Source organism: Lissotriton helveticus, chromosome 7 (genome assembly GCF_964261635.1).
Source record: "Lissotriton helveticus chromosome 7, aLisHel1.1, whole genome shotgun sequence".
NCBI classification, from domain to species: domain Eukaryota; kingdom Metazoa; phylum Chordata; class Amphibia; order Caudata; family Salamandridae; genus Lissotriton; species Lissotriton helveticus.
In genome coordinates, this window is record NC_136068.1 from 137,976,056 (window position 1) to 138,003,091 (window position 27,036).

Genomic DNA, 27,036 nt, shown 5'->3' on the forward strand with positions numbered 1-27,036 from the left:
TACTCCAAGGTATATATGCTTTTATTCTGGCATGCCTCAAGTCTTGTGTTTAATCCAGTGTTGGCCTGTTGCCAGCAGAAAGTGGTGGCATCTGCTCTGTACAGAGCGCAGGGTCTCTGAAGACCAACACAAGCGCCAGAGTGAAGTAACTGATGGAAAGCTGAATACTCCATTTAGTGTTCTACCCAGTAGTGTGCTGGCTTATAAGAGCGGTCGGTCATGGAAAAGCTCGCTGGCTCTTCAGTGTACATGTCCACTGCCAAACATGATCAGAAGAGCTTCTTCATTGGTAACGGGGGGGGGGGGGGGAGAGGAGTAATGGTTCAGTTGTGTGGATCCTCCTTTACTGCAGACTTCACCCAAATCTAGGGTCAGCTGTTCATGTATTTTCTTGTCACTCATTGATTGAAATTGGGCTGGTGGTGACATGTTGTGTCCCTCTTATTTAAGGGCGTGGGTCCTTGTGCAGGCACACGTGACTGGTATAAGGCAGACCACCTAAGGGCCTCTGCACTGCAGCTAAGGCGATGTGCACCAATAACAGGCAACCTTCAAGTGTGTGCAGCATAAGCTACCAAAAGAAGTCTCGTTTGCGCATCCAATGATTTGTTTGAACACACTGGTTCATTTTAGCACTAGCAACTAACCGCATATAAAAGTCCCTTTTGAGGTAATTGTATCGCACACCAAGCCTTATTTCGAATTTGGCAAAAAATGGTACTCAGTCTAAACGTGGTGATGTCCTATCTGTTGTATGTGCCTTTGACTTGTAATGTGGCGGACGGAACACCCACTGTTTTTGACAGAGTACCTTCTCCATGAAACTGTCAAGGCCGAATATTGTAAAGAAAGTACATACTTTGTATTTAAAGAAGAAAATGGGCTGTTAGAACTGTTTTTTAAAACTTTCAATGTCCTACACGAGTGTCTAATTGTTCCTGGAGGTTTACAATTGCATTGGAACACTATCCTCTGCAATACCAGAAGTACAGAGTCCAGGTAAAAGTATGCCAAGCTTAAGCCACATACAGCAGACCAAGCTTTGACTTCATTTGCCAGCACCCAGTAGGAAATGCATACCTTTGGAAATGGCTTCAGTAGCTCATTTGGGTTGTTCAGCTTGACTAGAACAATTCGATTAAGTGCATGTGTTCATGTTTATCCATGCTTGATCATCAGATACTTCACTCTTGACCATACCATCCCTCATCCAATTACTGCTCATGAAGCATGATCGGATCCAACAGCAGAGAAAGGCTAGCGCCCTTTGCTGCCCAAGCCTGCCTTTACGCTGATGCCCATTTAGAAACAACATAGGGGCATACAGTATGGATCCTTGGCAGGTCCGCCTGATGTATACCCGTTCCGTACTACACATGGGTTGGTCAAATTGTAAGAGCTTCTGCTACCTACCTTTTCACACTTCTCCCATCATGGCCCGGTCAAATCAAAAAGTTTGCACCCAGGACACAGATGACACTAATGTTGCAGTGGTTTTTCCATCTGACTGTAGTATGCAATTTTTCACACTAAACATGACCACAATCTCCTAGTTTATCGATGGCGTAAGCAAGTGTTAATTTGAATTTGTAAAAGATTCATACTTTTCTATAATTCACTTTGACCCTAGAATATCTGAAAAGCATGTGCAAAAGCAAAACATGCAACCCCAAGTTACACGCCTTTTCCAGCACCAGTGTAACATTGCAGGGCATAGTGCTACCTCCCTGTTAGTACCCTTTTCAAATTGGCCGTCCATGTGTTCTTTTAGTCCAACACTGTCGCGACCTTACTTTCAACGATAAAAATGGATGATCCTTCTGCTAGTAAGAGGACGGTGCCTTCTGTCCATTACCCCTGGGATCACTGATTCATTCAATTGCTTTCTTTGAGTTGCACCATGCCTTAGACGGGTGTCCTACTAGAACTACTAACCTATGTTTCCTTTAGAAAATATTGGCTTTGGAACAAGCACCACTGGATTACAATTTCTGTTCTCCTTCTTTACCAAATTGTTTGATCTTTGGCAAATCATATTCTCCCTGTGCCTCTGCCTCCTGATCGATCAACAAGTGGGCTCTCAAAAGGAGGCCTAATGGAGGCATGTTCCCAGATTATGACCCCAGCATGATTTTCATTCACTCAGTCTAAATTGATCAACTTGGTCTTAAAATTCCCAATAATCGATAAATGCAACTTTTTGGTTATGCTGCATTGTTCAGAATCCCCCGTGTGCTCTAGCTCCTCACTCAAAGCCTCAGGTGGGCACCTTTTACAGGTCCTGCGTTGAAAGGAGGAGAGGTGGACAGGCTGCTTGGGTGCCCAGCCAGGGGCCTAACTATGACCAGCATAAAACTGTACATTTGAGGTCCTGCACGTGCTGAGGCCAGGAAACTGGGACAGGCGTGCAAAATAAGAGCTGCAGGGTCTAACTATCCTCTCATTCGAGGCCCCTGAATGGAATAGGCAGCAGGGGTAAGAACACTGTTTCTTCTGTCACAAGGCCCTCAAGCGCCACCCAAGTCAGTCTAACACCCCAACAATAATTGTTATGACGAGATAATCACTTGGTGCAACCCAAGATGAACACCCTTTTGCACTGCTCAACTTATCTAACCAGTGAGCTGTGGAAGGTTTTCTTTTGGGGCTGCAGCTACATGCATGGCCTTTGAACTACTGTGTTGGTGAGGGAGGATATGGCGCACACGACCTACAGGTACCTTGGACAGTACCCCTATGAGCAACAGTGTGGCGCACATAAAGGAGGCCAATCCCTGCACAGCAATACAGCAAGGGATGCCCTCTAACCAGGCTAACTGCTTCACTGTGCAACTACTCCGTGTAGGTCCTTGATGCCTCGTGCTTCACTCGGGAGCGGTGGGAGATGGTTTTCTGGCTCACACTGGCCACCCTGGTCTCACAATGTTCTTTATTTGATCCCAGATTAATCTTGTTCCTTATCTATGCCCCTGCTACATGCTTTGCCTTGACGTCTGACCACAGTACTGCCAATTAAGATGAAACTAGTCACTTAAGGTCCTGGTCAAGTAAGGAGTTTGTTTCCCATCGGGTATACAACTTTGGCAAGCTTCAACTTTCCCTCACAAACTCCGAGAATGAGCTAGTGATCCCACAGGAGGACCACAAGAGCCCCCCAGTTTCTTGTCTGGAGCTCAGCCTTCAGTCTCAATACACATGTTATCCTTGTTATGACTGATAACCAGCACTTAAGGTTTCCTCTGTAGAGGTGCCTTGTATTACCAGGCCTGTAGGTTTTTTGCAGTAGTTCCACACATCTGTAACTCCTGATGGGCGAAGTTCACGGACTTAACAGGTAAAGTTCCTGCCATGTCTGTCACACTGGCAACTGGGCGGGGATTAGGGGAGAGACTGGATGTTCTATGTAGTCTGTGCAGAAGCATTCCTGATTGCCACTGGCTAGCACCTTTCTGTCTGTTTCCTGCAGGCTCCTCTACCTAAGGGACGAAAAACAGTTCCAAAGCCTTTCAAACTACCAAAGGGAAACAAGAGGAAACTGGAGGAGGAGAGGGAGTCATGCGACTTTGTATCCACTGCTCAGCAGGTTGAGGCCTTTTTCAAGCGCACGCCTTGTCGCTATCACCTCCGGAGCCGACTGGAGCAGATTGCTGGTGAGTTTCAATGCCTGTGAACTACTTTGTTGTGCTAGGTTAGCTGAATGATGATCATTACTGCATCCTTTTATTTTTTTTGCTCACTTAGGTTGGTCATGCAGGTTGAAGCAATGGGGGTACTATTTCTAATGGGCTTACTGCTCCACACAACAGCCAGATACCATGTGATTGCCATGGGCAGTTGCTGAATGTTGATGGAAATGTGCTGCTGTTCTAGAGAATTAGTCCCGCGTGAGCAGTGGGATAGGTCTCCTGAGGGTGTTTCCAGAAGGTTCATTTTGACCAGAGAGGCAGCCCAATAATGAGTTCTTTCATGTGCCAGAAGGACAAGTCATCCATTCCTTTAAGGGGCTTTAGTTGGCTTTTGGCAATTGTTCCATCTTTGGGAGTGATTTTGATTACCCAAATATTTATCAGCCCATTCAATGGGAAGAACGTTCTCAATTTACAAATGGACACTTGGGGATAGATTCACAGCTTGTGATTTGTCTAGGTAAACTGTAAATCCAGATTTCTCCCAATTGGGACATTTCCTCCAGCAGTACAAGGAACAATCTTTCTGGTTGAGCAAGTATCAGCAGTACTTCCGCACACAAGTCCAATTTCAGGGTCTCGCTCCTTATGTAGGTCTCTTATCTGTTTTACTAATGTTTGTGGCAAAGAGTTCCATGATCAACGTGAACAATATAGGTGCTAGCTCTGCCATTTTCTGCTTGTAATCTTAAATGGAACTGCTAGAATACAGTTTGCGTGCCCCTAAATTTAGGATTTGACAGCCTTTCAGCACCCAATTGTAAATTAGGTCCTATAACAATTTTCATCACTTTTACCATGTATCGCCAGTTGACCTATCAAACATTTTGCTTGTTTGTTTTGTGTATAGCAGGCAATAATATGCAGCACTGGTTGCATTTAATCTGTAAGCTAGGATACTTGTTAGTCACGTCAAGGTTTAGGAATGACATTGGGCGGATTTTTGACCTGTCAAGTTGCAAGGGTGGGGCTTGGCCTACTTTGAAAACTGAAATTATAGCTTTGGTCATAATGTTTGTCACTACTTGTGTCTTAATAAATGTTGTTCCACATGCACCACAATTCCAGTGAACTTATTGAACTTAAGGTTCTAAACCAATCTGCTTATCCTAGCTATTATCGGTTCTATTGTGATTGGGAGTTAGAATTGTTCTGCTTCTATTGTAAGGAGGTGTACTTGTTTACCATTTGCCACACAGTGGTTGGTGGAGTTTTGCCAGAACAGTGTTTCTGACTGAGCAAAGAGTTGGCACAACTTCCCTGCCAGAGCATATTTTATTGCCCACCTCTAGTTGCAAACGCATTTTCTGTATGACTTTGAGTGTTATAAACTTCACCATTGTTCAGCCTATCATTTTCATGGAATTGCATCTCATAGTAGTTGGATTTTTTTCTCTTTACTACTGGATATTGTAAGAAAGAACGCAGGGTGATTCAATATTGCTTTGTGGTCAATTTCAGCCTGTTTTGTTAGAATTGGGCACTCAACAGAAAGTTATGTAGTCTACAACTCTCCTAAGATTAGCCAAAGTGTCTATAGTGTCACCTTCAGCAATGAATCCCGTGTGGCCCAACCAGAATGATTCATGTCTTATCTACTCCTGCAGCACAGAAGCATTCAGCGTGTCCGTGGCATACCGGGGTAACTGCAACGAGGCAGTATAGGATTGATGCTCCCCACAGTGCTTGATGCACGGCAGCGCTCTCCTTGCATACAGTAGTCTTAGGATCAATCCTGCACGTGGGCAACAACCCAATCCGTGCACATCCATATCATGCCACCTACATGGAGTCGTCTCTGCAAGGTCCAGTAGGAAACATTACACTTCTCACAGGGCACACTGGTCTTTTCAAGCACTTACATGCTGGAGCTCCAGGCTCCCAGGTAGGTGGTATGGTTTCCCAGAGTGTCCCCTCACCCAACAGACTAGCAGGCCTTGGCACCCAGTCCTGGTCACGGGCAAAAGTCTTGTACAGCTTCCCCTTATCACGCAGCCAATCTGGTTCTTGGCAGGTCTGGGGTCTCAACCTCCGCTTCATATTGTCCATTTCCAGACAAAGACTCAAACCCTAAATCACATTTGAAGATATATTTTAGGCTGCTGGTTCTTATGAAGTGTACACTTTTCTTTCTCTTGCCTTTTTAAAGGCTCACGGCTGGAAATACTCTGAATCATATTGTCCCAACACCAGGCATGAGAGTGACAAGTTCACACATGGATGTCAGCCACAGTGATATGTGCATCAAAAGATTAATCCTGGGCTCCCAGTCCCACTCTGATTCCTTTATCCATTCCATCTCCTTCCTGAGAGTTGTCCAGGCCCCTTCCTTGATTCCTTTATCCGCTCCATCTGCTTCTTGATGTGTCCAGGCCCCTTCCTTGTGATCTATCACTGAATCAAATAGCTAACTTTTAAAAGGTGAAGGGGAGTCTCACTCCCTCCAGTGTTTCCCACCCAGCTCCCAGAAATGCAGCAATACACATCTGTTTGGGGGGGGGGGGGGAGGAGGGCGATTCCTTGACTCCTCTTCATCAGGCAGGCCTGAGCTTCCCAAAATGGAATCGAACGCCCTCCATGTGATGTACCATTGCAGACACACTTGCACTCTGTGTACCTACACAGCACACATACACTCGTACTGTAGCCTCAAAGGATTGTGCCACCACAACTACATACATTCCGCTCACACATTCAGTCTACGCGCACTATTCAGTATGGTATCAACTGCCTTGTTCCAGGGTGGGTTATTTGCAAATACACACTCTGCTAGCACACACACCATGTGTGATGCCCAACATTTCACCATTTATGTATTGCGCTTCTCATAAGCAAACATTCACTAACCATACATACATACATGCACTGCACAGTCTTTCTCTGTGCTGGTACTTTACCCTTATGAGGCGCACAAACATCCAGCGCAGAGTCACTACTCCTGCGCTGTGCTTTACATCCATCTGATGTAGGCCAAGGGCGAGTTTAGCACACCGCAGCAGAACTTTAAAATGGTGGGTAAGCCTGTAGTCCTCACTTCACTGACACAGGGTAAAATACCGGTTTACTCCTACTGATCGCCTCAGTTTGTTGCCACCACCTAACTCATGCTACTTGCCTCTTTGAAGGCAGATGCCTTCCAGCACTGAGGGTAGGGATTTTAGCACCCTTCCAAAACCACAATCCGGCACATCCAAATGCCCCATGTTTGCATAGGACAACAATAATTTGCATTAGGGATGCAGAAAACTGCAGTTGGGCACTACCTGTAGGGGTACAAGTCTATTACCATGCAGAGGACTTTTCTGTCCTAACCATATGCCCTATATATTCTTGTATGGCTGCCTAAGCAGGTCAACTTTACATGATATACCGTGGCTAAAGTCTGGAATGGCTGAATTCCTTTTGCAACAGTTAGAATTTCCAGTTTTTCTGATATCAAATTGTAGAAGACTCCTTGATTAGTTTTCCAGTTTGTGGGTTTCCTGCCAGATTCTTCTTTCCGCACCAAATGATGGTGCAGTCCATTATCCTAACTCTTTATAGTTCTTAGATTATATTGCCAAACTGTTCCCAGGGTTCCTGTTTTGACAGACTTTAGAGACTGTGCTCTCAACCCCTTGCCTGCTGATGACGAGCTGGGCTCGTCATGAGGCACAGTGGAGCTGTGCTCATGACAGGCTGGGCTTGTCATAACTGCCGCGCCACTCCCCTGTGCAGCAAATTCCGCGCCTTTGCGGACGTTCTACAGGAGTAGGCGGAGACAGGATGAGCTCAGCATGTCATGAGCACTGCTGCCACGGAGTCGCGCGCGGCCACTACACCCCTCCACCCCCCCCCCCCACACCCCACACCGTGGGAGAATTAGCCCCGCGGTTATGGGGTTAAAGGATATTTCCCCCCCAGCACAAAACTAATTGGCTAGTTGTAAGAAAACAATATCAGATATAATGGCTAGATTTCTGAAGGGACATGTGCTGGGGGTGGCTCCTGTATGAACTAATGGGCTGTGGCTTTCATGTTATAAGCACTTGACTGAGCAAACTGAGTATTATTGCAACACTGGCTCACAAAGTGTTGATGGTGCAGGTGAGGATCTATAGGGCTTTGTGTAAACTGGGAGTAGAATGACATCGTGTGCATAGTAGGCATTGTTCATCTTTAGTGTGCCCATTTTATCCCTCATTGCTTCTGTTAGGGAGATGAACATGTGACACCTTGGTCGTATCGGAGTCTGTTCTACTATCTCTTTGCTTAGGACTCGCACCTGCATCAAAAACATTCATGCATGTGACTTTAGAGAACGATCTGGTAGTGGTTAAGACCAGGAGTAGAATTGTCTGACATCTTGAAGATGTCCAGATGTAGCTTTCATCAATAAGGATGCTGTTTTTGCTATTCGGCCTTTCTGATAGGACAATAGTGTATTTTCATATATTTTTTCCTTCTCCTAAATCCTCCTCACACTAAATTCAAGTTGTGTCCCTCAATCTGAATTCCTTTGAGATTTGCGTCTACATTTTTCCTTTAAATATCTATTTTTTACCTTTTTCATACCGTCTACATCCCCATATTAAAATGGTGAGTTCAGCAGGCCATTAACATGATGTAGGGCCATAAAGGTAAGGACATTTGTTGAGCCAATAGATCTATTTGATCAAATAAGAGCCTGTTTTGACCATGGTAAATGGCTGGACACTGGAGACTGCATGTAGTGCAATCCTATGTCCAGATCTGTTTCTGCAGGTGATGTTTGTACAGTGAGCTACAGGTGGCCTCAACGTTCAGTGGGGGTAGTTAGGCTGTGGCGGATGCTGGGATGGGTTTCAGGTTGTGGTGTTCTAGTAGAAGTTGGATGATGGGGGGGTGTTGGAGTAGCACAATTTTATAATCTGAATTGTGACAGTGTTTATCTTTCTCTGAAGGACCATCACCTGTGAAATGGGTAAAACCCAGGGTAACCACTCCCAAGACTCCTCACCTGGAGACAAAGAGGCGCCATCGCCCGGTGACCTGCAAAAGTACAGCTGAAGTGGAGGCCGAGCAGCTGGAGTACCTGCAACAGTATGTTGATAAAATAGACCGTAACCAAGAGGGTTAAGGTGTACAAATTCCCTAATCACAATCTTCATTTTTAAGCCACTTTAGCAGTATTTTGTCTAGTATCCACGTTTGCTAAAACAAAATTGGTTTAACTATGTAATGCGGTTATTTAATCGGGTTGTGATTTCAATTTAGGTACAAATTTCGGGCCCGGGAATTAGATCGTAGGATCCTGGAGGGGCCACAGATTCTCCCAAAGAAGCAGCCTGTTAAGGAGCTCACCAAGCCGGTTGGCTTTAACTTTCACCTAGAGAAGCGGATCCAAGAGCGGGAGGTGACTGGCGTGGAGACAGAGGTGTTCACATTTCATTCAAGGCCTTGTCCAACTAAGATTCTTGAAGGGGTGGTGGTAAGTTCCAGTAGGAGGGCATGTTGGAGGATATGTCCTTCAGTGTTTTCTTGTGATCTTCACCTCAGACTTAACTAAAGTAAATTGCATTACAGGGCGTTCCAGAGAGAAAATGTGTTCTTCCTACAGTACCAAAGTCGCCAGGTTTCGCTTTGAAGTACAGAGTCCGTCCATTCCCCCATGACGAGCAGGTAGGATTTGGTGTTCAGAACTACAATTCAGTTCTAGACTTTGTGGAAATGATTAATACTGTCCTACTCTTTTTTTAAGGAAGTGCCGGTCATTAAAGCCAATCCGATGCCAGATTTTGGTGCACCATTTAAGCCAAAAGCTCCAGAGCAGAAGCAGACAGAGCTGATACCATTCTCCTTTGAGTCCAGGGATAAAGAGCGTATCGCACGAACAGCAAAGAAACTAGAAGATCTAAGGAGAGAGGAGGTGAGGACAAATGCTGGTGTGGGTACGCTTCTGAGTTTAAAGGTGGATGGGTCTTCTATACGGTTAGCGTGATGTCTTACTGGAGTAGTCAGCCCTTCACATTCCAGACTTAAATTGTATTTACAGGTTCCAGTGTTCAAAGCTTCATTGCTGCCTTACTTTGACCAAGTCTTCCTTCCTGAGAAAAGGGTGAAACCTGTAACACAGCCAGAGCCTTTTAACCTCCAAATAGAGGAGAGAGGAGCGAAAAAGACCCAGCAATGGAAGCAGAAGGCCAGTACCACCTCTTATATCATGCAAATTTAATCTGGACTAATGTCATTATTCCTTGTGTGATTCAGATTTGTAGTGCGCATTCTGGGATATTTTTCCTAGTGGGATGGTTTGCAAACTTTTTTAAAGGCGATGCACAAGCGTTTGTAAATTGATAGAATGGAAGGTTATTACTGAACTTGTGTCTGCAGATCGAGGAGGAGCTGAAACAGCAGAAGGAAGCCACATGCTTCAAAGCTCGTCCCAGCACAGTCCTCCACCAGGAACCCTTTGTACCAAAGAGGGATAGCCGGATTTTGTCTGGTGAGACTTCCAAGCTCAAAGTTTGGGGAGGAGGGTTAGGGAAGTGGAGGCTTTGGGAATGTTGTAGAGCTATACTATCAAAAGGGGGGGGGGGCATTATTGGGCTCACGCCTGCCCTTACTAACTCGAACACAAATTGGCGTGATTCTCTCAGATATGTAGTTTGCTTAATCCACAAGTCAGCAGGTTAGTTCCAGAGACCCAATGAGTTCTGTGTGCTGCTAGTTGCTACCTAAATTCAAGGCGATTCTAAGAATTGGATGAGGATGGCTCACCGAAGTAATGTGACATGCTTCCTAATTTGCCACCTCTTCCCACCCTGGTAAGATGTTACTACCAGGGTGGACTCTGCTTCAGAATGGGACTTTTCTGAGGGAGCACTTGGATATTTCTTATCAGGACAATGATTTAGGTTCAGCTTATGATTAAAAAAAGATATAATCCACTAAAGTCTCCTTTAATTTGGTGATATCCCTGGTTGATTTAAAGATTACCAAGGGGTAAATACAGGACGCATACTTGAGTGCAATGATCTGTATGCGTCACTGTACAAAGATTGATGCCAACAGGTTTCTGCTGCTAATCGGCCATGGGGCTAAGGCATTTGTCAGGACCTTGACTATGCCCCTACACTGCAAATAGTAAGAGCTGGGTGGGCTAAGATATAAGCAGAGGACCTACCCCTCAACCTGTATCCTAATTAGTGATAACCTGGAACTAGTTGGCTAGATGCTTCATGGTATGTTCGGAATGGGTCTCTCCTGTAGTCGCACTTTCACAAGGTCGAGAACCCACTTGTCACCTCACTTGTCCCATCGAACAGCAGTCTGGTGCAGACAGACGTTAGATGGGGCAGGTTAGCACTAGCTAAATAGTTCTAGGTTATCACTAATTATACTAGTTGAGAGGTAGGTACTCTGTTTATATCGAAGCCCACCCATCACTTACTATTTGCAGTGTAGGGGCCATAGACACAGCCCTGACGAATGCCTTAGACTGACTGATTAGAGGCGGAAACATGTTGCCATAATTATTTGTACAGTGACGCTTACAGGTCATTAAGTATGCCTCCTGTATTTACCCCATGATACTCTTTTAATCAACCAGGGATACCACCAAATTAATTTATACTTTAGTGGATTATCGAATCGTTTTTTTAAAGTCCTAAACTGGACCTAAATCAGTCGTCCAGAGAAGAAATGGCTAAGCACCTCTCAGAAAAGCCCCATTCTGAGGTAGTGCACCCTGATAGTATCTTACCAGGGTGGGACAAGGTGGCAAATGATGCATTTCACATTACATGAGAGCCATCCTCCAATTCTTGGAATTGCCTTCAATTTAGGTAACAAACCACTAGCAGCACACATTGGGTCTCTAGTGCTAACCTGCTGACTTGCTGATTAAGCAAACCGCATTTCTCTGAGTATCACACCAATATTTGTTTAATGTTATAGAGCTCCCTGTGGAAGTGATGGATTACTGCTCCTTCCCCCACATGCTCCCTTTATGTAGCTTAGACAAGTATTGTGTCCTATGCTGGGATTGTCTGCTTGATCACTTACGCCAATCATCTTGCGATAGCTTTCACTTGTAGGAACTTTTCCATTTCAAGCTGAAAGATGGCCAAGTGGTCTTGCAGTGGCCGGTTGCTTGAACAGGTTTGCTTAATGTGGTGTCCTTGCTTCTTATCCCTGCTTCTTTCTGGTTCCATAGTTCATGATGACTTTGAGCTGGCAACTGAGAAACGTGCAAAGGAGAGGCAGGAATTTGAGAAGCGGATGGCTGAGCTGGAGGCTATAAAGGAGAAGATGGAAGAGGAGGATCGAATTCGGAAAGAAGGGCAAGAGAAGCAAGAGCTGGCCCGAATGAGGAAACATGACCTGGTAAGTCTGGACAAAAAAAATTAGGGTAACAGCAGTGCCTGCTTGGCGATAAATATTTTAATAAAAGCCCAAATGACTATGCTAAAATGCAATATTATCCCTTGGAGTGTCTAAGATAATTTGTTCTAATGGAATCCATGCAGTGCTAACTAGAAATATTGCTGAAGTCAAGAGAATCCAATTTGGGATGCAATGTAATCTTCTCATATGATTGTTCGTAAAATGCACACTGGTTCAGAAAACACTCTATAGATATCATGCTGCGATCTTCCTACCTGACCATTTAGCATCCTCTCAATGAGGGAATCCAGATGTTCTTCACTATCTTCCTCTTAGAATGGCACTCCAGCACCACCTTGCCTTAAAGAAGCCCAACACTCCTGGGCCCCATAAACATGTGTTGGTTGAATTATCAAGTTAAGAACTTTGTTTTCCCACATCTGGAGCATTCCTGTGCGACGTTCCTGTGCGACGTTCCCATTGGATGACCTGTGGTTTCACTAAAGTATACAGAGCAACTTTTTAGTACTTTATGGGAGGGCATCTGTTTTCTCTACTGTGCTGGTTCCCCCTTATATTCACCATGATCTTTCCTTGTTACTTTCTATCCACCATTGATCTTGCAGTTTTTCCATGCCTATCGCTTTTCTTCAACAAGCAGCTCCTGTGTCTCAGTAGCATTAACTTCCTCACCCACCCAGTCCTTCATTTCTGCAACACCCCTCATTGTTTTTTTAGAAATATATTTAAACATTTTGAGATACTGGCAGTTGCAATTTGGTACCAGGATACTTCGTTTTGTACGTGCATTTATGCCTATATTAACTTGCAGCACCAAGATTGGCATCTACCCTTTTTGGAATGGTAAATTTAAGAAATGGCACACACGTGTGCATGTCGTGATGCTGGTTTGATGAAATATGCATGCATATACATCATTGCATCCTTTTTAGGTCTCGCCTGTCGATGCGCATGCGCATCGAGCAAGCGAGACTATAGGGGCTCATCTACTCTTTATCTAACTTGCAAGGAATCGTGGCGATTCCTTGCAGTGCCCGTGACTTTTAAGCTCAATGCGCATGTGCACTGAGCTTAAAAGCGCGTGCACAGCCGCCCGCATTCCTCCGACACCTTTGAAGTGAAGCTTAGCTTCACTTCAAAGGCCCGGCTTCTTCACACCCACATGCCGCTCTGCCCCGCTCCGCCCCCTCCCCTGAGTCATCCTGCCTGCCCCTTCCCGCCGTGTCGCATTTCTCCTCCCCCCTCCCCTCTCCCCTCTCTTCCCTCCGTCTTGTTTTCTTTGATGCTGGTATTTCCATATCTGGCAGCTTCCTGCCCTCACCCCACGCACGCTGTTTATTTATTTATATTTAATATGCAGGAGATCTCAGTTTATTTAATTTATAATTAATGATGCCGCCCACGCTGAGGCTCGAACCCTGTTCTCCTTCTCCAAAGTCGGCATCGTTATATGTTGAGCCACCTCTTCGCACCGTTTGTTTGTGCTGACTTTCTTGCTCTGCCGCTGCTGGCAGCGGCATTGCGCTTGGAGGGAACATGTAATTGACCCGTCTCGCTTCTTTTCATTTGAATTTTTTTTACATTGTCTCCTTCCTTCCGCCCCTCGCAGTTTGTTTTCCTTGCACCGTCCCTTCTTACAGTCCCTTTAACCATTTTGGTGTTGCTCAGCCCCAACTAGCATGTTATTGTCAAGCCTCCAAATATGCAGCACAAACACGACGTACAAAGAGATTAACGTGTTGCCTGGAGCACATTTCGGGAATAACATTAAATGAAAGCCCAAACCCGCTTTACCGCAACTTGCTTTCACTTGTTGTCTTTGTTTCCAGTGCTATTTTAGAGCTTTGTGCAAACTACACTCTCGTTATTTTGCTGGTAATAACTTTGAGGGAATAGCGTATTTTTGTTTTTTAAATAGCATGCACGAAAACAGTATAATTTCAATTTGCACCACTTATTTCCCATGTTTGTCAATGTAAAAATCGACCCTGCACACCCAGCACCAGGGCCGTGTGCCTCAATGATGCAGTACACGCACCAGTAACTGAAATATGACGAAAGACTGAAAGGAGTAGCTACAAGCTGTGCTCTAGTTCTGCTCTCCAAAAAATCAGCAAAGAAACAAGCAATTAAGAACATTTCATTGAAGAAACCATTGAGCAGGAAACAGAAGGAAATCCTACAGAAAGAATCCTAGAGAAAGAAGCTTGAGGTATGTAAACACTTTTATTATGCAAAGGACGTCAATTTCAGGATGCTCAGATGCTCTCATTGGAGTGAAGCGATGGCTTACGTTGAATGAAGAAGCAGCTCTGAGCACTTCAAGAACAGCTGTAGTTTACCACAAGGCACAGAGGCTCTGGCAAGCTTGCATAATGTGGCGGTAGTCCACATCTCGTCATCTAGTGCCCCTCCCTCTGACCACATTATAACACGTTTGTGCCGAGTTGGCTCTATGGTTTATGCAGGAATGAAAAGAAACAAGTAAAATGCATCAGAGATGAGAAAATAAAAAACAGCGAATCTTTCGTACTAAAAAGATGTATGTGAAATAGTTACGAATCTGTTAAAATATGAGCGACAATCCTCAAGTCATCCACAACTTACACTGGTGCTGTTCACTGAAGGGTTCACACTCTGCTTATTCAATTGTTGGCCTCTTGCTGAGATGGTGAATAAAAAGCTATTTAGTGTTCATTTGTATTAGAGCATGAATTACAAGATCAGCGAGTAGTAGTGAGACCACCCAACAATTCTCCATCAGTTGGCAAGTAAGGGGCCATTCTAAAATGGCAACACCCAGATCCTGGACTGCCTAACTCTCGGCCCACCCATAGTATAGTCTGGTAAAGATGATGCTCACGAGTGCCTGTGCAGCAACAAAAAATATCAAAAATGCATAATCTCGCCGGCGCTGAACTATGGATCGATAATTATTTGTCAAATACATTTTTAAAACATAAATGTTCCTCTAAGGCACATGGCAGATGCTATCTGTAGCCTTGAAAGTCCATAGGCCCTGAGAAGTGAAAGGTGATTGGTGAGGGCAAGTTGTGCTAAGACATACTCCTAAGCTTGTGTGCTCACCCTCACCCTCAAACCTTCACCCTCAACCCCTCACTCACCCTCACTCACCCTCACTCTCACTCACCCTCACTCAGCCTCAACTACTCTCACTCACCCTCAACCCCTCACCCTAACTCACCCTCACCCTCACTCACCCTCAACACCTCACTCACCCTCACCCTCACTCACCCTCACTCACCCTCAACACCTCACCCTCAACCTCAACCCCTCACCCTCACCCTCACCCTCACTCACCCTCACCCTCACCCTCACTCTCACTCTCACTCACCCTCAACCCCTCACTCTCACTCACCCTCAACCCCTCACTCTCACTCACCCTCACTCACCCTCACTCACCCTCACTCACCCTCAACCCCTCACCCTCACTCACCCTCACCCTCACTCTCACTCTCACTCACCCTCAACCCCTCACTCTCACTCACCCTCAACCCCTCACTCTCACTCACCCTCACTCACCCTCACTCACCCTCACTCACCCTCAACCCCTCACCCTCACTCACCCTCACTCACCCTCACTCACCTCACCCTCACTCACCCTCACTCACCCTCACTCACCCTCACTCACCCTCACTCACCCTCACTCACCCTCACTCACCCGCACTCACCCGCACTCACCCTCACTCACCCTCACTCACCCTCACTCACCCTCACTCACCCTCACTCACCCTCACTCACCCTCACTCACCCTCACTCACCCTCACTCACCCTCACTCACCCTCACTCACCCTCACTCACCCTCACTCACCCTCACTCACCCTCACTCACCCTCACTCACCCTCACTCACCCTCACTCACCCTCACTCACCCTCACTCACCCTCACTCACCCTCACTCACCCTCACTCACCCTCACTCACCCTCACTCACCCTCACTCACCCTCACTCACCCTCACTCACCCTCACTCACCCTCACTCACCCTCACTCACCCTCACTCACCCTCACTCACCCTCACTCACCCTCACTCACCCTCACTCACCCTCACTCACCCTCACTCACCCTCACTCACCCTCACTCACCCTCACTCACCCTCACTCACCCTCACTCACCCTCACTCACCCTCACTCACCCTCACTCACCCTCACTCACCCTCACTCACCCTCACTCACCCTCACTCACCCTCACTCACCCTCACTCACCCTCACTCACCCTCACTCACCCTCACTCACCCTCACTCACCCTCACTCACCCTCACTCACCCTCACTCACCCTCACTCACCCTCACTCACCCTCACTCACCCTCACTCACCCTCACTCACCCTCACTCACCCTCACTCACCCTCACTCACCCTCACTCACCCTCACTCACCCTCACTCACCCTCACTCACCCTCACTCACCCTCACTCACCCTCACTCACCCTCACACAGTGCAATAGGTCTCAGACCATTTCAGTTAGAGCTTTAAGAAATGTTTATGGCTTTTTTTATTTGTAATTCTTTAGCATTGGCTACAGGAAACAAAAATGCTAAACATTTACAAAAAAAACCCATAAACAATTCTAAAAGCACTAACTCTAATGGTGCGAGACCTATTGCATTTCCAATGCTTGTTGATGCTGTGGTTCAGCATCAACTAACTATTTTTAGGTCTAGCCGAGCAGCGCATGCGCTGCTCTGCAAGGCATGCTGTATCTGCATTGGGGTTGGAAGCACCTCCCACCTTTTCTATTGGCTCATATTAGAGCCCTTCTATACCTGCTTTTGTTTGGTTATGTTTAATTAGTCCCGCACTTTGGTGTTTCGGACCCTCCCAGGCGACTGCCTCAGTTACTGTGGTCTTTTTTAAAAAAAAAATTCAATTTGTTCCTTCCTGTGCACTTTTTTTTTTTTTGCTTTCCCTCAGCTTGTGTACCAGCATGGTGCCCGTTTCTCAGACGCCACACTTCATGTCTTGGACAGATGATTCAAATGGCCCGTTATCCCTTCACTGCAGGGATTTTCGTTGCTCAGTCATATGCTGCATGTCTCATGCCATTTTATTTATGAATGGCGCTGCTTTGACTGAAGTACGCCTTTATAAACTGCCCCACTTTCACTTTAAATTGAAGAAGCGGAGGTGAGTGCAGCGCTTCAACATACGCATTTATTTCTGCACGGTGCCGTGCAACTCCTCCCCTGTTGATTGCTTCTCCTGTTCCCAACTTTGCTAACGGGCTGCAGCAGGGCTCCGAATCTCTCGATCCATGTGGGGTGCTTGCAGAGGGACATTGAACTAAATTTATGGATGATCCTTGTTAGTAAATTGATCATCTAATACAGGATTTCTATAATACAGTTGAATTCCTCAGCAGGATGTGTCCACTCACCTATTTAAAGTGCGACTCCAGATTTTAAAGCAAGAAAATGTTGTATTTTACACTTTCTTCACTAAATTACACCCACTTCAATTCAAGCACATGAGGGAAATTCCATTCACCCGAATTATTATTCGGAAAAAAATGGCTTTCCCACTCATGTGGGCAAGTACAAAGCGGTGTGCAGCACTGTGAGCTTTGTTCTATCAACAGCGCCTTTGTTTCCTGTGTAATTTGTGTGAAGGATGGACAAAGTAACAAGAACTTTCTCACACTATAGCAGTTGCGCACTATGAACAGAAGTCCCATACTGCACATGCAGTGTCTCATTGCACACCGCACTAAATACTGAATTTACTCCGACTAGCAGTTGGTAAAGATTCAGTCTTCACCGACATCACTCCAACTCCTCATAGAGCAGTCTCACCGCTGGCAGCACTCACGCAAGCCGTCTTGTACAACTGTCCATTTTCTCACACCGGTTACTGACACTGAGGGAAACATTGACCGCACTCTACAAACCCCAGTCTTTACTAGAAGAAAACTCGCTCCTTACAGACTAGCTGGTACTAATGGCAAAAAATTCTTGTATTGCTCACAGGGTAACCGTCTCGTACTAATGACAGCGGTCTTGCACTTTTTACACACAAACTGTTTCTCCCCCTCACATGGTTAAGTAACGGTCTGGTTCGTAGCATCCACATTGTTCTAAGAATGACCTGTTGCCTTTGCTTGTAAACAGGTTGTTCTCCAGCAAAACATATCTTAAGCATAACATGAGACATTGGGAAGTTGAGTCTTCAAACCGTGGTTACATATACTTGGAATCTATCGCCGACATTCCCCTGCACGATATGGTCTGTGTGACACACGGTTTTATTAAACACACGTACGTACGTACATACATACCCACCACTCAAATTACTTTCATATTTCAGTACACTAATCCTTTAATGTGTTCCGGAGTAGCTAGCTACTCGCCGCAAAAGCACTGCAATGCCTCATCGGTAGTAGGCGCTATATAAATGCAATTACTTACAATAGTGCCATGTCTCCTTTTCTTAATATTGGAATTTTTCCACCTAATCGCATTAGACCAGTGTGATTCTTTTTTCATTTTTAAGGTAAGTGCTTTACAATATGAATATGCCACTATGTGCCCTAAACTGCACTGGCTTTGTGGATGGCCATGGTGTAACCTGCTAAATTTTAATGTAGAGTTGGGGAACAAACAGCCAGATGTGGGGGACACAGAGGCTGGTTTCAGACCCAAATTTACACATCCATTTGAATGTACTCTAACTATTTTTTGGCTAAGCACAGGACCTCAGGTCTGCTTCAGAGGGAATGTTGTGATATTTTTACGTCTTTCATTTTCAGTGGTACATAATTGCACAGAGTACAATTAAACCATGTTCAAATGCAGCTAGATGCGCACGTCATTTGTTTTTCTTGCTGAGAACACATCATGTAGAAACTAATTTTCTAAATGCCCCATCCTTAACTAAGTTTTGGGGTAATCTGTTTTCCTACCACCCCACCCCTCGAGGGGAGTTGCTTCAGCTCTGTTTAGTCGCCAACCATTTTCAGGGTGGGAAAGGTTATGATTGGCGATTGTGAATGCCCGCAGATGTACAGGTTTGTTCACACAAACTCTCAATGCTAACCACAGGGGCGGCCTTAGGCATGTGCAAGCTGTGCACCTGCACAGGGTCGCCAAACCAATATATATCCTTAATATAATAATCCTCTGAGGATGGATACATATTTGCTTGGCGGCCCCTGGCAGGGATTTGGCAGCCTCTGGCTCTGTTCCACTTTCAAACACCCTGACCCCCCCTTCACTGGCCTCCGCGCCTCCTTGTCCCTGATTGGCTTCTTTTTGTCCGACCCACTGCTGGCCCACTGGTACAGGCGTATATAAGCCACGGCCACCGACATCCTTCCATTCCCTGTTACTCTTGTGCGAAAGCAACTATAACCTTTTCCTCTCCCGGCGGGCGAGTCATCTTACAAGTTTATCTATAGTTTTTATAAAGTACTGGTGTTAGCGCAATAGTCATAGTTAATATCTGGTGGGATAGGGGGCACACGACATTTACGTACCCATTGCAAGCAAAATTAAGAGAATGCGAGTACACAAATCTGGTTATTCGAAACGTAAGAGTTGGATCCGCAGGCTTTCGTAGCATCACAGGAAGGAGCAATCCTGAACTTTATCACCCAAGGGAAACCTAAAGATTGAGAATCCTCCGGCCAGAGTACTGCTGATGCACTAGGTAAGACACCATATTCGATATGGTATCGATATTAATGTTTCCGAGCCACCAATTCTTTCTCTGTGGGGGGGGCTGTGGGTCTGGGGCCCCTGTCATGGCCCTGGCACTGCAGCCGTCTGTGCCAGTCCCTCACGTTGTGCCACAATACCCTCCTCCTAAATTTTATCGTTCTGAGACTAATTCAGAAGGGTAGGAGCAGTCTCAGGTACTGGTCATCGAACACCTTTTCTGGATATTTTATTAAAACACCTTCCTGAGCTCCGGGGGGGCTCTACCCCGGCCGGACCCTCTCTTCTGGTGCCCGCTACCTACACTCCCTGCCCAGGGCCGCCATGAGCCTAGAGCCGTCCCTACTAATCCGTTATTCTACAACCCATACCCCACCCGTTGCTTGGGACCTCTTACTACACACTTCTCCACAGCACTATTCACGCCTGCTAGAATCCTTTTGTGAACACCTGCCAGGTACAAATGTAGCTAGTTTTGGTTTAAATGTAGGTTTAGAGCTGTAAATCCATTTGAGCCCTTCCCATTGTCTGTGCTTGCCTGTAATAAGCATGCATATATTTACATATGTTAACACTCTAAAGCAAGAATTATTCGTATGGCCAGTGCTTTTCTCCGGAAAAGGACTTCAGTGCAAAACATATACCCAGAATATGGTTCCAAGCTTGCTATGTCAAAGAACTCTAGTAGCATGTAACCTTCACAACTGAAACTTGCAATCTAGTTTAAAAACCTTAAACCCGATCAGGCGGTCCGGAAGAAGCCACATTTCAAGCCATCCATCTGTCTCTCCAGCACAATCCAGGCATCCTTGGATGTACATATTTGCTACATATCCCACTCCTGTCCTCTTCCCTTTTTTTTTTTTTTTTTTTCTTCTACCAATCTATCTTTGGCTTTGATGGCCACTTATCTTGGGTATTAATCTTTGATTACCACATGGACGAAAAGCAAAAATGATTTGCTCCCACAGCAATAAACTGTTAGCCCATAGGCCTTTCACTTGTATTGGCATTTATTTATAAAGTTTTATATAGCGCAAACTATCTGCCTCCGGACTATATTCCGGTGTTGTGTAAATGCATGCTCAACTTGGGTAGAGGTTGCTGATGTCAGTCATTTGGGTTGTCGACGAGCATGGCTGGCGCTTTCAAACCTGAAGCCTTTTTATTTTTATTAAATACTTTTATTTGTAGGGTTTCAACACAGGTACAGCATATACAAACAGTTGATTTAATATCCTCACAACAATCACCCTGAGGTATAGGCACGTGCAACATCGATGCACAGTCTAGTACTTCTCAAATACCCAGTGTCTCAGTCCCACCCCTTTACCTTTTTGCAATACCCTGCCAAACCTGAAGCCTTTTTGATCTTTTTACTGACCATATTTTCCAGCAGTACAAAACTTTGGTATGCCCATAGGTGGGCAGAGTGCTGCCTGCTGTAGGGATGCTACACCTCAAAAGGCCCAAACAAGGCTAAAACTAGCCTGTCGAAGGGAACAGGGTGTGCACCTTGGGTTTGACTGCACCCGTTTCAGGAGAAAGTGGGGCGGGTGGGGGGTCCCCTCTACCCATCAGGTACCTTCTGATGAAGTTTGTGCCAGGGTGCTTTGTTCCTCCAGACTGCCCCCTAACAGCTGTGCCAGCCCTGCTTGTTGCATCCTCCTTCTGGCTAAGGGTTCTCTTGTGCCCTCCCTTGACCTGCCTCCCTCAGCCTGATTTTGATCCCCTGTCGATGACAGTGTGTGGGGCCGTCAGCCAGTGGATTTCATGAACACCACCTCCGAAGCTTGAGCAGGGCAGTGAGCTGCATAAACCCTTTAAATTGTGTGGCTCCGTTCTGTGTTTTTTGGAGACATTGGCATTAAAACAAGCGCATCTCGTTGCAAGTAAACAGTGTGATGGAGCTGTGGCTGATGGTAGAAAATAAATCGAGAGCACAAATGAGGGTGAAATGGAGAGTAACCTGTATGATGGGTGGGTGGGGAGAATGATTGAAGGATGGACGCAAAGATGGATGTGAAGGAAGGATGATGAAGAAAAAGATGAGCAGAAGGAAATAACGAGGGTAAGAATGAAGGTAAATACAGATACGACAAATGGAGAGAAGGGAAGAGGAAAGATGGATGAGGAAAGGCGAGATTGAACAAGCAGGAAAAGGATGAAGAGAGAATGATGGAAACAATTAAGAAAATAACGAAGAAATGCAGTATGTAAGAAAAGGTGTAAGCTACTTTTTCGATTGACCTCTATCCTTGTATCTCTTCTATGGGTGGGACGTCGCAGCAGATTGGCGCTGACCACACTGGCCAAACAGTATGAGGATGGCGGGGCTGGAAATCCCACGCCTCGACTTGTATTACGCCGCACATCTCCAACATGTGATGTGTCGGCTCAAGCCGAATGAGAATTGGGAGGAATCGGAGGCAGTTGCATAAGATCGCTTGATGGAGGGTGCTGGGGTCCCGCAGGACCTCCCCATACTTAGTCAAAACACACAGCTCTTATATGGTAATGATTTGTATGGGTAGTACTGAAACGTGCTCCATTCCACAGAGAACTGACCCTTTGGTCACTGAAGCCAGTTAGACAGAAGATGAAAAGTATGTCTTCTCAGGCATGGAAAGCGGGAGGGAACACCTACGTATGATCTTTACCCTGGGGAGATGTTCATCTCCTTTGAGGCGGCCTGTCAGGAAATCGCTTCAGGGTCTGGCCAATTTTTGCATCCTGCAGGCCTGGCTTTTTTCCCCACCATGCAGGCCTGGCGGAAATGGCCGGGGCGGTCTGGCTTACTTACCCTGTAGAACCTAGTCCTTCGACTCTTTGGATCCTCCTTAGCTGTGGTACCGTCGTCCCTTCATTTCGCTACTGTACAGGGCTATGCGGGTGGACCTTTGGGGGGGAATCACCGCCCCGGGCTTGTGTAGCCTGGGACCTGGATCTAGATACCCCATTGGACAACAGGGATTGGACAAAAGTAAGCAAATTGACCCACTCTCTTGTAATGCCCACTTCAAATTTGTACTTTACAATTTTCTTTATAGGACTTAACCCTACCCCCAGAGACATGCACCGAATGACCTTGACATGACCAGATAGTTGCATGCGAAGTGGCAAGTGTAGAGCAGGCTTCCTGTGCTTAACCTGGCGGTGCAGGAATTCTGTAAACTGGTGGTAGACCACAGCACTAGGACCACGCTCTTGAACAGAACGCTATCCCCTCAATGCTGCTTTCTTGGTAACATGAGGTGGCTGAAAGGCAGAAAGGTGCACTGCAAAATCTTAGTTTGTACTGGTCGTAGCTCAACAGAGGGTCGCTATCACCTGGATGGGGCAGAGGGCATCTGAGGTCCCAATGCGGCATAAAGATGTGTCGGCGTGAGCGTTAGCGGAGGAGATTCACATGAAGCTCAGTAGGTGGGGATGATAAGTTAAATGACAAACTAGCTGACTGGAGAGCCTTGGTTGACACTTTCCTAGATCCTGATTCGGATGAGACTGCATTGGACAGTGATTGCATGGATGATGGAGGGGGTGATATCCAGATAGGGATCCCCAATGCCTGAGCAGCAGTTGTGGCTTATGACCCCTTGGTGGGAATAGCTCCGTTTCTACTTGTGGGGTTGTTTGATCACCAATTATCCCAGTGACCATAAAAATTGTCTTCAGCCTTGTGTATTGTACCTGTCATTGTGTAAACTGCAATCTGCTGTTTTGCTCTTGCAGTATTGTAAAACTGAAATAGAGGGTATAAAAAAAGTAATTGTGCTTTGGTAGCTAGGATCAGGCTAGTATAAAGTAGGTCAGAGCACCCAACATAAGTGTCCAAATTTACAAACCAGATAGGAAATCAGACCAGTTGTAAACTTGTATAGATGTGCTGTTTGGCGTTTTGCAAGGTATGGGAGACTGCATGGGTTTGAGCTTGCTGCAGGCCGTGCTTGTGGTAATATCAGGGAAATCCACAGGAAAAAACAGCCACACAATCTGCTATAAACCGAATCACACACTGATCTGTCTGCTCTCAGACCAAACGATCGGGCACTGCCCGATTGCCCTATAGGCCAGTCCAAGCGTGGGCATAACGAGATGGATGGCGGCGTCTCCTTCTGATCAACTTAAGTGATTGAGCACGGCTGTACCACTGGTTGTTTGAAGGGCACGAACGTGCTTGATTTGTGTCCAGGATGCTCATGACTTCTGTCAACACCTGCACTTTCTAGCCTAAACAGTGAAGGCCTAAATATAGACGAGACATTTTGGCAGATCGTATAAGGCAGATGAAGCTCTAAAGTTTTCTTGTAGTCTGGAGGAAAAGACTACTATGGCTTAAACTTGATAGTATAGTTGTGACTATCAAGCCAAGTTTTTTGTATATGCATTTAAGTAGGACAAGTTAATCATAATATTTTATCCTTTGCATATATAAACTAACATTCGCCACGAAAAAAACATGCTCCACTCGAATACACAATGGGGTTATAGAGCATAAAGAACAGTTCAATGTAAAAGATGAGACCAGTTTATAGAACCTCAGTATAATAGAAAATATATGCATTTAGCACAGTGCCAACCAGTCAACTGACCCACCCCACCCGCAGCTCTTGGGGCAGGACATCTAGGGGCTCTAGCAGCTCAGCAAGCATTGCCACCCAGGCCTGCAAGTCATCTGCCAGTTTGTCCTTTGGGTAGCAACGCATATGGCACTTCTCTAACCCTGCCCATTCAGCTGCATCTCGCAACCAGTCAGACACTTCGGTGCCAATAGGAGACAACCACCTGATAGCTACTATCCCTTTTGCGAGAACCAAACCAGGAGGAAAAACAGGCACTGGCCCATATCTCTAGGAACTGACCATCTTGTGACTGCATTTAAGGACTCCAATTGTCAGTCAGAAATTATCCAAGCCTGGACACCTCAAACTTGTGTAGAAAGTCTCTGCTTCCTGTCTGGCACAACTGGGATAGGAGGAGGAACACTGAGTAAATTGCATGTATCCTAGAGTGGGTAAGGTACACCTGTTGCACGACATGGTATTGGAGCAACTTGAACTTTGAATTAGTAGAGGCCCCTTCACTCCTTTGTGGATTCCTTCACATTCTTTAGCAGAAAGAGAGACCCCCCAGAATCCCATGACACTGGTTGTGCATCGGCAAGTCTGTCTGCGGCAAATCCTCCGCGCTCTAAACATGCGAGATCTGTCTCTGGCCCTCAGCCATATTTAGTTAAGTTCTCAACCTCCATGATTCCTGTGGGACAGCAGGAAAGGAGGGCCAAATCCCACAGGCAGTCGCTGCAAACCGCAAGAATTGGCCCGTCCCCAAGGCAAACGTTCCCACTGCATCCACCGGGGTGATAAATCTCATTAGGGTATAAGTCATGCAATGTGTCACACACCCGCTGGTAAAAGTTCTTTGTCGCTTACTTTTAAATTGGGCCCATATGTTCACATCCAGGAGTGAATGAGGTGCATGCAATTGACAATGGCTGCAGTGCAGGCCCAAAATAGACAAAACTGAAACTATGCACCCAGAATGCTATGAGAATGCAGGGACGTCCATGTGCATGCTGAGCACAAGGCCAGTGGTATGTCCTTGGGTCAAGTCAATACTAACATACTTTTAGCAGAAATGGGTCAAATCCTACCACAGTTTCAATTATTTGGTTAAGTTCAGGGGTAATGTCATCTGTTGGGTGTTGGGTTAGTTTTCTTAAGACTCCAGATGAGCAGTAGCTGAATTTGTATACATATTGATATAATAGTTTTAGCTCCAACAAGACCAGGTTACTGGCAATCCTGTCCATGCTGAATATGCCATGAAATGTCAACTGCAAAACCACCTGATGGATAAACGCATGGCAGTGTAATTTTTATTGTTTACTGTTTATATTCCAATAAGTAACCTACTCAGAGTTTAAGTATCTGCTGTTGTGCCAGTAAACCAACCTGGCAATCATCATAGGCTTCCCAAAGCAGCATTTGGATGGCATTACCATCTGGTGCCATGGCCTTCGCACTGGTGAACCGGTCTTTGGCTCCATTGCAAACAGAATGATTCCCCCTTGTGGGGTGTATGGTGTGGTCCATGCTTCAGCGCATGTGGTTCGCGTCTAGCTGTACAACCTGCACTCTGACGGGTTATTTAATTTGGGAGCGGAGTTTAGTTTGCTTGACCAATGATTAAGTTTGAGCATTCAAATCACTGCTTTAAGACTACTCCACTTTTCTCTGTGGTTTTCTGATGTGGTGTTTGTTTCACTGTCCGCCCTCCTAACTGCAGGTTCACAAAGCTCAACCGGTGAAGAAGTACAAGGCTGTGGAGGTGAAGACCAGAGAGATGCCAGTGACCGTCCCCAAGTCGCCCAACTTCTCAGATCGCTTTAAGTGATGACCACTAACTTCTAAGCTACTCCTAAATCCTTGGGACATGGCAGGTGGTCAATCTGTGGTTGATCTGCTGCTCCTGCCCAATCGATGGGACTAATAATGCTGTGTACTGATTGCACTTTAATATAATTGCACTTCCTGTAACCACCTGCATGAGCTATATGTAGTAATGTATCCTGGCTGCTTACTCCGTATAGCATTGCACTGTATAGGACATTCATGCATGTTAGAGGTTTTGCATTCTACCTGCTTGCACTGTATATAATTGCATAGGTTGTATACTGCTGTGTAGTTTCCATGTGTGATCTGAATAGAACGAGCGTCGTGCACATTCTGCAGGCTTTTGTACAATTGTGTATGCTGTTACCGTCTCACTTATCGAACTGCTCTATTTCTAGCATTTGCAGGCTCTGCTTGGCAGCGCACGTCATGCATCTGTATGTTGTGTGAATTTGTATATAGTTATTTGTTGTGTACCTGAAAATTCTGTATATATATATTTTCTGATGTCATGGACACTTACATTGTGCCAAAATCATCAAACCCTACATTTTATTTCAAATTGAAATGTATCATAGTGTCATCTTGTATTTTTCTAATAAAGTAAATACACATTACTTTCTGTTGAGCCGCGCTTTTGTGTTTAAATGATCATGATATTTTGTTTCCTTTTAGGCTGTACTAGTAGTGTTACCCAGCTGGGTGATGTTTTTTGTCTGAATGGTGTGAAGTCATATGACCGCTTCATTTATGGTTCAGATGGGCCTTCTCTTCATGCACTTTCTGTGCACTCAATGCAGTTACTCCCGTTGAATGGAGTGGGGCTCATTTCTGGCAGCCCACTATATTTCTTCAGGTTACTGCTTTCCCCTTCACTAAATAAAAATACTAGAAGGATGCCATTTTTCGGAAAGACTGCATTG

The 27,036-nt window shown here is 45.6% G+C and overlaps 1 protein-coding gene across 1 annotated transcript in view; it reads left to right on the forward strand.

Annotated features, from left to right (window-relative positions):
- The window catches only part of LOC144768242 (targeting protein for Xklp2-B-like), a 49,747-nt gene extending 23,017 nt beyond the window's left edge, over positions 1–26,730 (forward strand). Inside the window, exons 9-17 of the mRNA XM_078651757.1 lie at positions 3,467–3,650; positions 8,609–8,747; positions 8,922–9,135; positions 9,231–9,326; positions 9,406–9,573; positions 9,700–9,846; positions 10,038–10,149; positions 11,863–12,032; positions 26,007–26,730. Of these exons, the coding sequence (XP_078507883.1) occupies positions 3,467–3,650; positions 8,609–8,747; positions 8,922–9,135; positions 9,231–9,326; positions 9,406–9,573; positions 9,700–9,846; positions 10,038–10,149; positions 11,863–12,032; positions 26,007–26,114 (1,338 nt within the window). The 3' untranslated portion in view covers positions 26,115–26,730. The remainder of the gene's footprint in view (positions 1–3,466; positions 3,651–8,608; positions 8,748–8,921; positions 9,136–9,230; positions 9,327–9,405; positions 9,574–9,699; positions 9,847–10,037; positions 10,150–11,862; positions 12,033–26,006) is intronic.
- Positions 26,731–27,036: the final 306 nt, after the last annotated feature.